The 14,012-nt window shown below is 38.5% G+C and overlaps 1 protein-coding gene across 4 annotated transcripts in view; it reads left to right on the top strand.

Annotated features, from left to right (window-relative positions):
* The window catches only part of cntnap5a (contactin associated protein family member 5a), a 172,540-nt gene that overhangs the window by 94,378 nt on the left and 64,150 nt on the right, over positions 1-14,012 (top strand). For all 4 annotated transcript variants that reach the window (XM_055015104.1, XM_055015107.1, XM_055015106.1 and 1 more), the window contains one exon: positions 4,043-4,243. In XM_055015104.1, the coding sequence (XP_054871079.1) occupies positions 4,043-4,243 (201 nt within the window). The remainder of the gene's footprint in view (positions 1-4,042; positions 4,244-14,012) is intronic.

The raw sequence follows: 14,012 nt of genomic DNA, 5'->3' as shown, positions 1-14,012 counted from the left end.
AAGACAGTCTGAAACCAGTCCTAAACCAGTCCTGAAAAGGTCTAAAACCAGCACTAAAATCGGGACCAAACCTAAACTACTCCTAAAAAAAAGTCCAAGACCATCTGAACCCAGTCCTCATCCAGGACCAGATCCAGAGTAAAATAAATCCGAAACCAACTTTAAATCACATCCAAAACCAGGAGAACCAAGACAGAAACCAAACATAAACCAGTCCCAAGAAAGTCCAGAACCAGTCCAACATCCAGTCTGAAACCAGTCCAGAACCACTTCTAGAAAGAACCAGAGCATGATACTGCCACCACCATGCTTGATGGTAGGTTTGGTGTTCTTGGGGTAAAGGCCTCACCTTCAGTTTTGTTCCATCTGACCACAGAACTTTCCTCCAGAAGGTCTTTTCTTTGTCCATGTGATCAGCAGCAGACTTGAGTGGATCCTCTGGGGATCAGGGACTAATCCTGTGGATGATCGGAGGCCTTGGGGTTTCATTATGGGGTGGACAGGCCAAAGACTGTATGTTAAGATGGATGAACCCTCCATGACACGATGTCTTTACAGTTCCTGACTCCTCCTGAGGCCAGACTTGTACTTTCAATGTCCACAAGTTTGTAGGGGTCCATGTAAACCCCTTTAAGGAGCCGTCCAGAGCCAGAAACTGCTGTTTTCATTCTCAGCATAGGTGGTTTGCAATAATAGACTTGTTCAAGATGAAGTGAAACTCCTAGAAAGCAGACGAGAGCAGTCGGCATCAGCAGGAGGGAAGTTAAAAGTCAGGATTAATAATAAGTCTCTTTCCAGCAGCCTTCAGTCTGTACAGGAAGTTCCAGAAATGCACTGATTCATTTAAACGTCATGAGTTTGTACACAGCCTTTGATAGTTTTATTTATGACAAAGCAATCTTTTAATCTAAAACATCAAGAATTCAGTCAGTTAATGTACTAAAGACCAGAACTAATGTAGAATAAACTTTTAAAATCAGCCCAGATTACATTAATAATTCAAGTACAATGTAAAGTTTCTATCAGATGTTTCCAAAAACTGCAGCATCTTGAACTAATAATGTTGTCGTCCGGTCTTAAAGTTGTCGGTACATATGGAAATAACATCCACACGGATGTAGAACTCAAAGTTTCCAGGCAGAATGCTGCGTTATAGCAAGAACATCAATGTTTTTTAATGTAAATCTGCTTCTATTTGGATTTTCTAGGCCGCAAAGTCACAGTTTCACCAAAGACTATCAGTAGTCACCACTTACCAAATGTTTTAGTGCTTAAAACTTCAAGAATTAAACCAGTTAATGTACAAAAGACCAGAACTACACAATCCGAAGCCTATCCAACTGATAAACTTCACCATGATGTTGAATGAGCATTTAAAATCAGTACAAATTACATTATTAATTCACAAAAAAATGAAAAGTTTCTATCAGATGTCGAAAAACTGCACCATCTTGCTCTAACAGTGTTGTCGTCCGGTCTTAAAGTTGTCGGTATGTATATAAAAAACACCAACATAAATGTAAAACCCAAAGTTTCCAGACCAAATGCTGCATCATAGCAAGAAAAATCAATGTTTTTTAATGTAAATCTGCTCATATTTGGATTTTCTTGGCTGGAAAGTCACGGTTTAACCAAAAACTATCAGCATTCAGCACGAGGCAAACAGGAAAATCCACACAAATTTGCGCATCGATTCCTTTTTGAAATCCTGGTCTTTATGTGTTGCTCAGGGAGAAATAATTGACCCGTTTCTTGTGCAAAGAGTCGATAAAATCCTTCCAGATGTTGCTCTGGACGGTGCAGATATCCAGACTGGATTTCACGGCGGCGTATTGAGTTTTTTGGCCATGCGGCCGCGCTTCCCTTCTGACCTTTAATTATTTACGGAGCACAATTAGTCTGCAGCAGCCAGTTTCATGTTACTCGCATGGAGGCCTTTTTTTCCTTTCTTTTTGAATCTGGAATCTTTCGTTTTATCGGACGAATCTCTGCGATCCGAGGACACGATGTGCCACGAGTCACCTGACCCGTCACCCGAGACGCGGCACCTGACGGGCGGTGACGAGGACGCAACCCGACCCAGCGTCCAGGACGAAACATATTAAGTTTTGACACCCTGGAGGCAGAATTCATCACCTCGGCTGTCACAACTTTCACAGCTGCTTCGTCCTCTGCAAGGTTAATGTGGCGGTGATGTCGTTACAGAGCACGGTCGTGTCAGCCGCCGCCATCCCAGTTTTGTGTTTTTTCCTTTTGCTTCCTCACCAGTCCTCGAAACACATCAACTTGACCTCAATTAAGGAATCCATTAGAGACGTAAATAACGCTAAGCCAGACAACCTGACGGGAATAATCACTAAAGTGAGGAGAGATTTTCTCTGAGGCCAAGTTTTTTTGAATCTGCTGTATGAGCAAAAGTTTATAAAGCTCATGTTTATCATGTCAGTCATGAGTTTCCAGTGACTCCTAGAACTCTGAATTTATGATGGAATCATTGAAACATAAAAAACAAATCATGTATTTTGGTTCTTTCATAGATTTATTAAATGTATTCTGGAAATATAACAACATAGCATCTTGAATTATCAGTGTTATTGATGTAGAAAGTTGTGTTAATCTAATGTTCTTAGTTTCATGACCTCTTAACTTCTCCTGAGTGATTCCAGTCAACTACAGCTGCTGACTCCTCTGATCAGTTTAAATAGAACCCATTGGATCCACTCATTAGACTCAACCACTACAGTGGGAAAGACTGAGGAGTTCAACAAAGATCTGAAAAAGAAAATCACTGACTTGATTTTGGTTCTTTCATTGATTTATTAAAGATCTTCTGGAAATATGGGTCATAAATATACATATAGTAACTTGAATTATCAGTTTTGTTGATGTATAAAGTTGTGTTAATCTAATGTTCTTAGTTTCATGACCTCTTAACTTCTCCTGAGTAATTCCAGTCGACTACAGCTGCTGACTCCTCTGAGTAAACATAAAAATATTTAAACAGAAATGTTAATATTTGGTTAAATTTGTCCATTTCCTCCTCAGTTGGGTTCTTCTGGTTTCAACCTTCTGGTTTCTCTTTGACTCCTCTGGACAGAATTGGTTCAGTTCAACTAAACTTGTCGTCTTTCAGACTCAGATTTGTTTCTTCATCAGTCCACAGGTTCTCATCCGCCGCCATCTCAGTTTTGTGTTTTTTCTTTTTACCTCCTCGCGAATGCTCGAAACGCTTCATCTTGACCTCAATTAAGGAATCCATTAGAGATGTAAATAACGCTAAGCCCCACAACCTGACAGGAATAATCACAAAAGTGAGGAGGGATTTTCTGTAAGGCAGAGTAAACATGGAACCAGCGTAATGAATCTAACGGGAAACATGCAGCGTTTGTATGTAAATGTTCTGTACATATAGGACATAAAAGCGGTCCGATTCGGATTGGACGCGGAGCGATAAGACTGTCAGAGTGTTTAATGCTGTCAGGTCGGGGAGGGAGAAGGTCGGCTAATAGTTGCCTGGAAACAAGTGGGTTGTTTGGTTTTTATTTAGGGGAAACATCACAGGAAGCCTCGACGTCCAAACTCTGAGTCGAACCGCCAACAACCCGGGTCGCAGCAACAGAATAAATATCTCATAAAACACAATTTAGGAGCACATAATGGGTTCATTCCTCTGCTGTGTGATTGGGATTCTAAAACAACTCACGTCCTGTTTGTTCCTCTGTCCTATTACTGCTGGTGTGTTGCTGTATTTTCTTGTCATGCACTTTAAAAAGAAAAAAAAATCATGAAAAATCCTCACATCCCACTCAGGAAAAGTTTTAGTGATAAAACTTCAAGAATTAAATCGGTTAATATCCAACAGACCAGAACTACACAATCCAAAGCCTCTCCCACTGAAAAACATCATCATGTCGAATAAACCTTTAAAATCAGCCCAAATTACATTTTTAATTCAAGTAAAATGTAAAATTTCTATCAGATTTTTCCAGAAACTGCAGCATCTTGAATTAACGATGTTGTCGTCTTTGTTTTCACCTCGTAGAGAAGAAAGTGTGGACGGTTTTGTCCCACAACAGCTCGGCTCCGGTCACCGTCCAGAGCTCCTCCCTGCAGAAACCTCATGTCATGAGGCTGAACTACAGCGCCTCGGCCGAGCAGCTGAGAGCCATCGTATCCGGGTCAGAACAGTGCCAACAGGAAGTGGTTTACAGCTGCAGGAAGTCCCGCCTATTTAACACCAGGGGTGAGTCGTTTTCTTCTGTGGAAATGTAGCGTTTGTGGTCGAATGTTTGTTTATGATAGTGAAAGTTGTACACTGAGAACAGGTGAATTATGAATTAATTTTAATGTCAAAGCGAAAACAGATTTCTACAAGGACTTTATGTAAAATAAGTGATTGTACAAAGACTTCTGGATCTGAAGGTCCAGTCTCTGGTGGATCAGAACTCCTGGATAGAACTACACCATGAAGACTGAAGAACCAAGAAACTCTGAGAAAAAGTTGTTGAAAAGCATCAGTCAGGATGATACAAGAACATTTCCAAGTTCCTGAAGATCTCCTGGAGTCCAGTTAAATCCATCACTAAGAAATGGAAAGAAGATGGAACATGAATAAATCTGACTAGAACAGGACGTTCTCAAGACCGGAGAGACTAGAGAGGGAGGCCACCAAGACTCCTATGACTCCTCTGAAGGAGAAAGAGACTAGAGAGGGAGGCCACCAAGACTCCTATGACTCCTCTGAAGGAGAAAGAGACTAGAGAGGGAGGCCACCAAGACTCCTATGACTCCTCTGAAGGAGAAAGAGACTAGAGAGGGAGGCCACCAAGACTTCTATGACTCCTCTGAAGGAGTTCCAGCTTCAGCAGCTGAGATGTTAGAGACTGTTCATCCAACAGCTGTTGTCTGTTCTTCACCAGTCAAAGCTTTATGGAGACAAAGAGAAAGACTCTGTTGGAAAAAGCTCCAATTAAATCTGGACTGGAGTTCACCAGAAGACATGTGGAGACTCTGAAGACACCTGGAAGAAGGTTCTTTGGTCTGAGGAGACCAGGATGGAGCTTTTAGTCCATCAGACTAGATGATATGTTTGATGGACAGCAAACACTGAACATCATCACAAACACACCATCAGCACTGTGAAGCATGGTGGTGGAATCATCATGATGTGAAGCATGGTGGTGGCATCATCATGATGTGAAGCATGGTGGTGGCAGCATCATGATGTGAAGCATGGTGGTGGCAGCATCATGACGTGAAGCATGGTGGTGGCAGCATCATAATGCGAGGCACGGTGGTGGCAGCATCATGATGCCAAATGTGCATCCAATAAATCCAGACTTTTGGGGGTTGAATTCTTATGCAGTCACTTATATTAGGTTTGATGTTTTCCTGAATTAACTGACTTCACTTTGACATGATGTCGTTTAGTTTGAGTGAATCTTCTGGTAAATCAGTCGGACTTGACGGTTTCAGCTAAGTTGGACCGGTTCAAAGTTGTGAAGATGCCGGAGTGGTTAGAGGCTGTCTGTTCTTCCTGCCACAAAAAATAATGGATTCATCCTGGAAGGCTTTCAATGTAGAGCTTTTCTCATTATTCACTAGAGATTGTCACCAATGGACTTGATGTGTGGATTTCATCTGTAATTTTAAGGTTTAGCAAAGACTGTTTGAGACGATGTTTACAGCTCTGGAAACTGTTTTGTGTCTTGTTTTTGTCGTTTTGTGTCTTGTTTTTTTCGTTTTGTGTCTTGTTTTTGTCATTTTGTGTCTTGTTTTTGTTATGTCTTGTTTTTGTCGGCTTGTGTCTTGTTTTTGTCATTTTGTCTTGTTTTTATTTTGCATTTTGTTTTTGTCATTTTATGTTTTGTTTTTGTCGTTTTGTGTCTCATTTTTGTCGTTTTATGTCTTGTTTTTGTCATTGTGTCGTAGTTTTTGTCATTTTATATCTTGTTTTTTTCATTTTGTGTCTTGATTTTGTCGTTTTGTGTCTTGTGTTGGTCATTTTGTGTCTTGTTTTTGTCGTTTTGTGTCTTGTTTTTGTTGTTTCATAGCTTGCTTTTGTCGTTTTGTGTCTTGTTTTTGTTGTTTCATATCTTGCTTTTGTTGTTTTGTGTCTTGTGTTGGTCATTTTGTGTCTTGTTTTTGTCGTTTTGTGTCTTGTTTTTGTTGTTTCATAGCTTGCTTTTGTCGTTTTGTGTCTTGTTTTTGTTGTTTCATATCTTGCTTTTGTTGTTTTGTGTCTTGTTTTTGTCATTTTCTGTTTTCTTTCTGTCATTCTGTATCTTCTTTTTGTTGTTTTGTGTCTTTTTTTGTCATTTTGTGTCTTGTTTTTGTATTTTTATGTCGTGTTTTTGTCATTTTCTGTTTTCTTTGTCATTTTGAGTGTTGTTGTTTCATGTCTTGTTTTTGTCTTTTGTCAAATTTGTCATTTTATTTCTTTTTTTTTTGTCTTTTATGTCTTGTGTTTGTCTGGAAACTTCCGACCGCTCCAAGCATTTTTTCTGTGGTTGTAATGATAAACAGAAAAACACAAACCAAAATAATCCAGCAGGACTGTTTGTTTTACCAGATGTTCCACTTCTTTTTGTGTTCTCCGCTGGAAGTCGTCCTGCTGCGCCTCCAGATCGTCCTTATTCAAAGCAACGAGGACTGAAGTCAGCGTGGTCGCGTCTCCGATCTCTTTGTAGCGTCCGAGCTGAAGCGCAGCAGAACCTGTGGCGTCCCGACATCCAAACATTTGCTTTTAAATCATGAAACATTCATGAAGTCCCAGATTGTGCCGTTCCCCGGGTGCCACGTGTGCACAAACAAACAAGTTCATTATCGCAGCAGACATCAAAAACAGCCTATTTAATGGCGGCGTGAACAGTGAGAACAGCCAGGATGTTTTTAGCTGCTGTCTTTGTTGTTGAAGTGCAGGCATCTCCTGTGGAAAAGAGTCAAGCGTCTCTTTGTACTTTATTGAGCGTGTAGATCCAGACAATGTCCCTTTTGACAGCGGCAACATATTCCAATAATTTTTTATGACAAAACAGAGCTCATCATGCTAATTTACAGCGAGATGAACAACAACGGCAGCAGATGTTGAAAGAAGCCCGCTGGGTTTCCAGATGCAGACCAATGGAAGTTCACCTCCAGTCGCTGGAGTTTAACTGTACGACGTGTTTCCTCTGCTGCCAGTCTCCTGCTCACTTCAAACACAGATGTTCAGTCGTGTAATCTTCTTGTAATAGTTCAACTGTGGCCCGATTTGCATTTTAAACACATTGTTTTCTCTTTATTTAACGGTGGTAATGAATTCAGTTTGCTCAGAGGTAGCTGTTGTTGGCTTTTAACGTGACGCCCAAACAATGAAACATTCGCAGCAGCCGTTTAATTGCTGCTCAGCTTCTGCCTCTCTTGTTATTTTCACATTTTTACTTCCATCCTGCCATGTTTTCTTTTTGTTTGTTTCGTGAACTGGCTTTGTGTAAAACAAACAAACAAAAAGCCAGTGGAAGCTGCATGAGACGAGTGATGTTTAGACGGCTGTTGTTGAAGGTTTAGATCAGGAATCTCTAACTGATGGACCAGATTATACAGACCTGGATCTGTAACCAGTACACTGTAATGGGTTTTAAATTTGATGGGTGGCTTCTATTTTACCGGAGCAGCTTTTACAGAGTGTACAGCATTAGTTTATCAGCTCAGAAACACTCAGACCAGTTAGGTAGACCAGTGGTTCAACCAAAACCCCACAAAGATTCAATGTTTTCACATAAAACCTGGTTATAGTTGACACAGAATACAGTGAAAATACCGCAACTGAAAGCGTCACCATGACAAATAAACCTTTCAATGATCATCATAATCCATTTATTACAGTAAAGAGAAAGGAAGTCCAGTCAGAGTTTCCTTAAATACCTTACGGTAATCCAACAGTCAACTGAAATAATCCACTCTAGGGTTTCCAGGAATCCAACGGAAAAGAAGAACCAAAATAAGGAAATATCTTCCAACTGTTCATTCACTTCCAGGGAAAAGAATAATCCAACTCAAAGTGCTGCCGTCCGGTTAAGGAACGGAGGATTAAACAAAGAAACAAACAAAGAACATGCAACCTTTGCCGACTCACGTTTGCTGAGTAGATGCACCGTGCTGCAGTTTTGCATCCTCCAGTGAAGGTCTGGTGACTGGGAATAACCTGAGGAGGCCTCAGAGAATCCATCTACCACTGATGTACCCCCACCATGCTGCTCTGGAGGAGGTCAGATATAGGAAGCAGCAGAGTCGGCTCACCAAGAGTGTGGAAAAACGAGAGCATTTTACTGGCTGGAATGCTGATGGGGCGTAGAGGTCAGGTGAATGGACAGAACCATACATTTTCTCCATACACTTCATACTGTTGCCACAGTAGGAATTCAGCCGTCCCATGTGACGCCACTCAGCCAATGAAGTCCCTGCATTTCAGGTGCTAAACATCACAGCTGTGTTCAGTTGAGAGGCGAAGGACAGACAAAAAAGATAAATAAATAAATCGACACTGAGAGGAAAATTGTTGCCCCTGTTCAGCTCAACATCCAGCTGTAATCCAGCTTCTCAACTATGAACATAATCCAAACTAAATCTGATTCCAGACTCACCAATGAGCTCCAGATATGTTTGAGAATGACCCTGATACCGTTCAGACCAGATTCAGAATACTAGCAAGACAGCAGCAGGGATATAAAGGAGTGATATGAGACAGGAAAATAAATGTAGAAGTGTTGAATTGTTTATTTATTTTTTAAATTTAGGTATTGTTAAAGATGTATATAAGTTTGTTCAGGTTGTTCAGTCATTATTTTAACATGTAGAGTTTATTATTCCACCAAGGAACACGGCAGAGTTATGAGACGATCAGCGTACGTTGGTTTGTGAATCTGTCCGTCTGTCAGCAACATTACTCAAAAACAGACCAACGGATTTTGATGATATTTTCAGTGAAGGTCAGAAATGACACAAGGACCAAGTGATTAGATTTTAGCAGTGATGCAGCTTATAGTCTGGATCCACGGATTTATTAAAGATTTCTGGATCACTGCCAGATAGCGGCATGACATCACTGTAACCATGACAACAAGTGAACACTACATCAGCTGATTGTGATCCTGCTACAAATCCACTGATGAGGACTTATCAGGACTCATCCATCAGAAATGATCCAAGGAACAACTGATTAAATTGTGGGGGTGTTTCTGAGTCCCATCAATTCCTGCTGCCCGCTACATATTTAGGTCACGTGATCTGGTATCTGTACATAACATACACATGCAGAACACATGTCTGTGATCAGAGCAAGGTCATTTTTTTATTACAGATTTAAGGAAACGATCTGACTGAGCAGCCCGAGTTCTGCTCTCTGAGTGCTTTTCTTGATAAATGTTGTCAAAATGTTTTGAATCGTACTGAATTTATTACATTTGATGTCACTTATTAAAAACTACTGGGTTACATCCACATATATCACACTAATGCATGTTAGATTTTATGATGTTCTGGACCTCTGCTTTAGTACATTTTCTCTGACTGGACCTCTGAGTTCTAGTTGAATACATCTGGTCTAGAGCTTCACAGGAAACGGGATCGGTGGAGTTTAAAGATCTGTGCTGGAGCGTCGGCCTGCAAACCCTTGTAGTGCTGTTGGTTTGAGAGGGAAGCTCCTCCAGCCTCTCTTCCTCTGGAGTTTAACCCTCCCTCAAACTGACCTGTTTTAAAGTTTGAAAATGTGGAAAAATATATATATTTTCAGAGTGAAACTTCTGATGTCCACATTTTGAACATTTTTGGGAAATCTTTGAACATTTTTTGGTGGGAAAAAAGAAATTTTAAAAATGTTTAAGAACATTCACATAAAAATCAACCAAAATCCAGCGAATTTTGCTGGATTTTGGTTGATTTTTATGTGAATGTTCTTAAAGAAAACATTAGAAGTTTTACTGATATATATGGAATCATTTTAGATATTTTTAGGATTTTTTGGAAGATTTTTACTAATTTTTTTGAAAATATTTACAAGAATTTTCTTGCCAAATTTGGGGGATGTTTTTAAAATAAAACTTTTAAGGGAATCTTTTAAAGAATTTTTGGAATTTTCTTCCTGAAGGTTTTGCAAATTTTCAGAAATTTGGGGGATTTTTTTTGCTGAATTTGTGGATTTTTTTCCGACAAGGAAACACTATTTTTTGGTGCCTGTAAATGAGGACAACAGGAGGGTTAAATGCACCTCATTGTGGCTGACATCTGAGTCAGAGCGAGTGTTTTTGCTTTTTATTCCACCTCTGAGTGTTTCAGACTCCGGCTGCTCGTCAGGCTTTATGCAGCGATTATCAAATTGTTGATTTCCGCTCATTCCGGCGGAGGACAGAGGGTTAGATGTGTTTGCTTTCTTAATGCGTTCTGTCAATATCCAGCCAGTTTGAGGGAGACGCTGACCTCTCCTTGAGGAAGTATTGATTGTTGCCTCGTCTTATTTGTGTACCTGTTCGGTGTCGGAGAGAACGAGGGATGTGTTATCTCTGCAAGGACGAGGAGGAGAGGCTGAAGACGTGATTATTTCCAGCCTTTGTCATGCAAATGTCAGCGCTGCTGTAGCCTCGCCTGCTCTGCCGATGCAACAACGCTCAGATCCAGACGACATTAACCCTCCTGTTGTCTTCATTTACAGGCACCAAAAAATATAGTTTCCTTCTCTGAACAAAAATCCAAAAATTCAGCAAAAAAATTCCCCAAATTTCTGATAATTTGCAAAAACTTCAGGAAGAAAACTCCAATAATTCCTTAAAAATTTCCCTTAAAAGTTTTATTTTTTTAAAGAAATCAATTAATCCCCCAAATTTGGCAAGAAATAAAAAATAAATAAAAAAAACTAATACTTGTAAATATTTTTTTAAAAATGAGTAAAAATCTTCCCCAAAAAAATCCTAGAAATATCTACAGTGATTCCATATATATCAGTAAAAATTGTGATATTTTCTTTAAGAACATTCACAAAAAAATCAACCAAAATCCAGTAAAATTCACTGGATTTTGGTTGATTTTTATGTGAATGTTCTTAAGAAACATTTTCTTTACATTTCTTTTTTTCCACAAAAAATGTTAAAAAATTGAACATCAGAAGTTTCACTGTGAAATTATATTTTTCTCCACATTTTCAAACTTTAAAACGGATTAATTTGAACCGCAGGACGACTGGAATTGTAAATTTTTTGTGAATTTTTTGGTCTCTTTTTTTGTTTCGCTTCGTGTAGTTTTAGTTTTTTGTCATTTTTTTCTCGCTTTTGCCATTTTGTATTGTTTTTGTCAGTTTGTGTCTCATTTTAGTAATATTTTGTCTTGCTATTGTTGTCTTTTGTCTTTTTTTTGTCTGACATTTGTCGTTTGACTCATGTTTTTGTCATTGTGTTGCTCGCTTTTGTAATTTTTGGTCTCGTTCTTGTCGTTTTGTGTCTTTTTTTGTTGCTTTGTAACTTTTTTGTCAATTTTTTTGTCTCTTTTTTGTTTTGCTTTGTGTAGTTTGTCTCATTTTTTGTCATTTTCTTTCTCAGTTTTGCCATTTTGTTTGCTGGATTTTGGTTGATTTTTTTCTGAATGTTCTTAAGAAACATTTTTTTTTACATTTCTTTTTTTCCACCAAAAAAATGTTAAAAAATGGAACATCAGACGTTTCACTGTGAAATTATACTTTTCTCCACATTTTCAAACTTTAAAACGGATCAATTTGACCCGCAGGACGACTGGAATTGTAACTTTTTTGTGAAATTTTTTGTCTCTTTTTTTGTTTTGCTTCGTGTAATTTGTCTGAAATTTTTTTGTCATTTTTTTCTCGCTTTTGCCATTTTGTGTTGTAATTTTGTCAGTTTGTGTCTCATTTTTGTAATATTGTGTCTTGCTATAGTTGTCTTTGTTCTTTTTTTGTCTGGCATTTGTCGTTTGACTCGTGTTTTTGTCGTTTTGTATCTTTTATTGTTGCTTTGTAACTTTTTTGTCAATTTTTTTTGTCTCTTTTTTGTTTTGCTTCGTGTAGTTTGTGTAATTTTTTTGTCATTTTGTTTCTCGGTTTTGCCATTTTGTTTGCTGGATTTTGGTTGATTTTTTTTGTGAATGTTCTTAAGAAACATTTTTAACATTTGTTTTTTTCCACTAAAAAATGCTCAAAGATTTCCCAAAAATGCTGAAAATGTGGACATCAGAAGTTTCACTGTGAAATTATTTTTTTTTTCTCCACATTTTCAAACTTTAAAACGGATCAATTTGACCCACGTACAGGACGACTGGAATTGTAACTTTTTTGTGAAATTTTTTGTCTCTTTTTTTGTTTTATTTGTACAGTTTGTCTCATTTTTTGTCATTTTGTTTCTCAGTTTTGCCTTTTTTTTTTGCTGGATTTTGGTTGATTTTTTTCTGAATGTTCTTAAGAAACATTTTTAACATTTCTTTTTTTCCACCAAAAAATGTTCACAGATTTCCCAAAAATGTTGAAAATGTGGACATGAGAAGTTTGAGTGTGAGAACATTTGTATTTTGCACATTTTCAAGCTTTAAACGGGTCACTGTGAGCTGCAGGGCGACTGGACGGTTAAACTGTGGGTCACAGGTCGTCGCTCGTCCAGCTTTTCTACAGTTCGTCCATGCAGAGATGCAGACAGGTGGCTGCAGGTGTTTGCAGCGCTGTGACGTCCATCCAGACATCACCGTGTCCTAATGGAGCTGTAATGAATGCCGGATAGCAGCGCAGCGCAGCGCCGCCACATGTGACACTTGATTATGTGTGGTGACGTGCAGCCTAATGGCTTCTCGGGGCTCGTGGCCTCTTTGCCATGCGAGGTCACGCTGTGTGACGGATGATTGAAGCAGGAACACTTAACCCCTTCCTGGAGGTGATGAATTACGTCGCTTCGCTGTCAACGGCCGATGAGCAAAATAACCCGTTTGATGAATGTATGAACCGCAAACTGCAAATTCATGAGGAAGTAATTAACCTCAAGATGAATTTATCAGAAATAAAGGATGCTGTGTGCATGGAGACACAACGGAGCAAAACCACAGACAAAATGAGCTATCAAGGAAAATAAATGAAGCGGGATAATGTAAGCAGAAGTCAGAAACGGACATGCAGTCCAATCATTATATGCAGAATAGTCAGAGCATCATTTATTGGAACCTATAACTGGATCCGTTTTATTCTCAAGCACGTTTCCACATGCGAGGAAACTAACGAGATACTTTGGCTGCAAAACTGGCAAGTGGAGCATTTTTAAAGAGGATATTTCAGAGATTTCAGACAAACGGAGTGTAGCAAATCCAAGGAATCATAAAAAGTAACAAAAATGTGCAAATTGTTCACTAGAGAATGTGTAAGATCACACAGAATGTAATATAAACTACTTGAACCTTAAAGAGACTTAAAGACTTAAAGAGACTTTATTGTCATTGTTCAGAAGTACAGCGAAATTTGTCTGAAGAACACAATTAGCAGCAGTGCAAATAATAAAAATAGTTAAAAAATACTCTTAAATAATAAAAAAAAAAACACCTGTCGCTGCTGCTGAAAAGAATCTTGCATTAACTGCAGATTGTAAATAGGTAAAACTATAAATTTAAAATCATTTCTAGACCATGACAAGTTGTTTTGATCATAAAGTAAAATACTAGATTGTTCATTGTTCTTTTGTCACTTTGTGTCTCATTATTGTAATATTTTGTCTTGTTTTTGTTGTTGTGTTTCTTGCTTTTGTCATTTTTGGTCTTGCTTGTGTCATTTGTGTAATTTTTGTCTCGTTTTTTGTCATTTTGTGCCTAATTTTGTAATATTTGTCTTGTTTTTGTTGTTTGTAATGTGGAAATGATAAACTGAGGCTGAATGTTGATGAAACTGAATTTAATTTTCTTCATAAATTTCAGGTAGTTCATGATGTTTAGTAAAAGATAATTCCTGAAATATGAACGTTTTTGCACTAAAACAAAGGAACCATTAGGAGTTGTGGTCATTT

Source organism: Amphiprion ocellaris, chromosome 11 (genome assembly GCF_022539595.1).
Source record: "Amphiprion ocellaris isolate individual 3 ecotype Okinawa chromosome 11, ASM2253959v1, whole genome shotgun sequence".
Taxonomy (NCBI): Eukaryota; Metazoa; Chordata; class Actinopteri; family Pomacentridae; genus Amphiprion; species Amphiprion ocellaris.
Note: the sequence above shows the minus strand (reverse complement) of the source record. Positions and strands in the feature narration are given on the sequence as shown.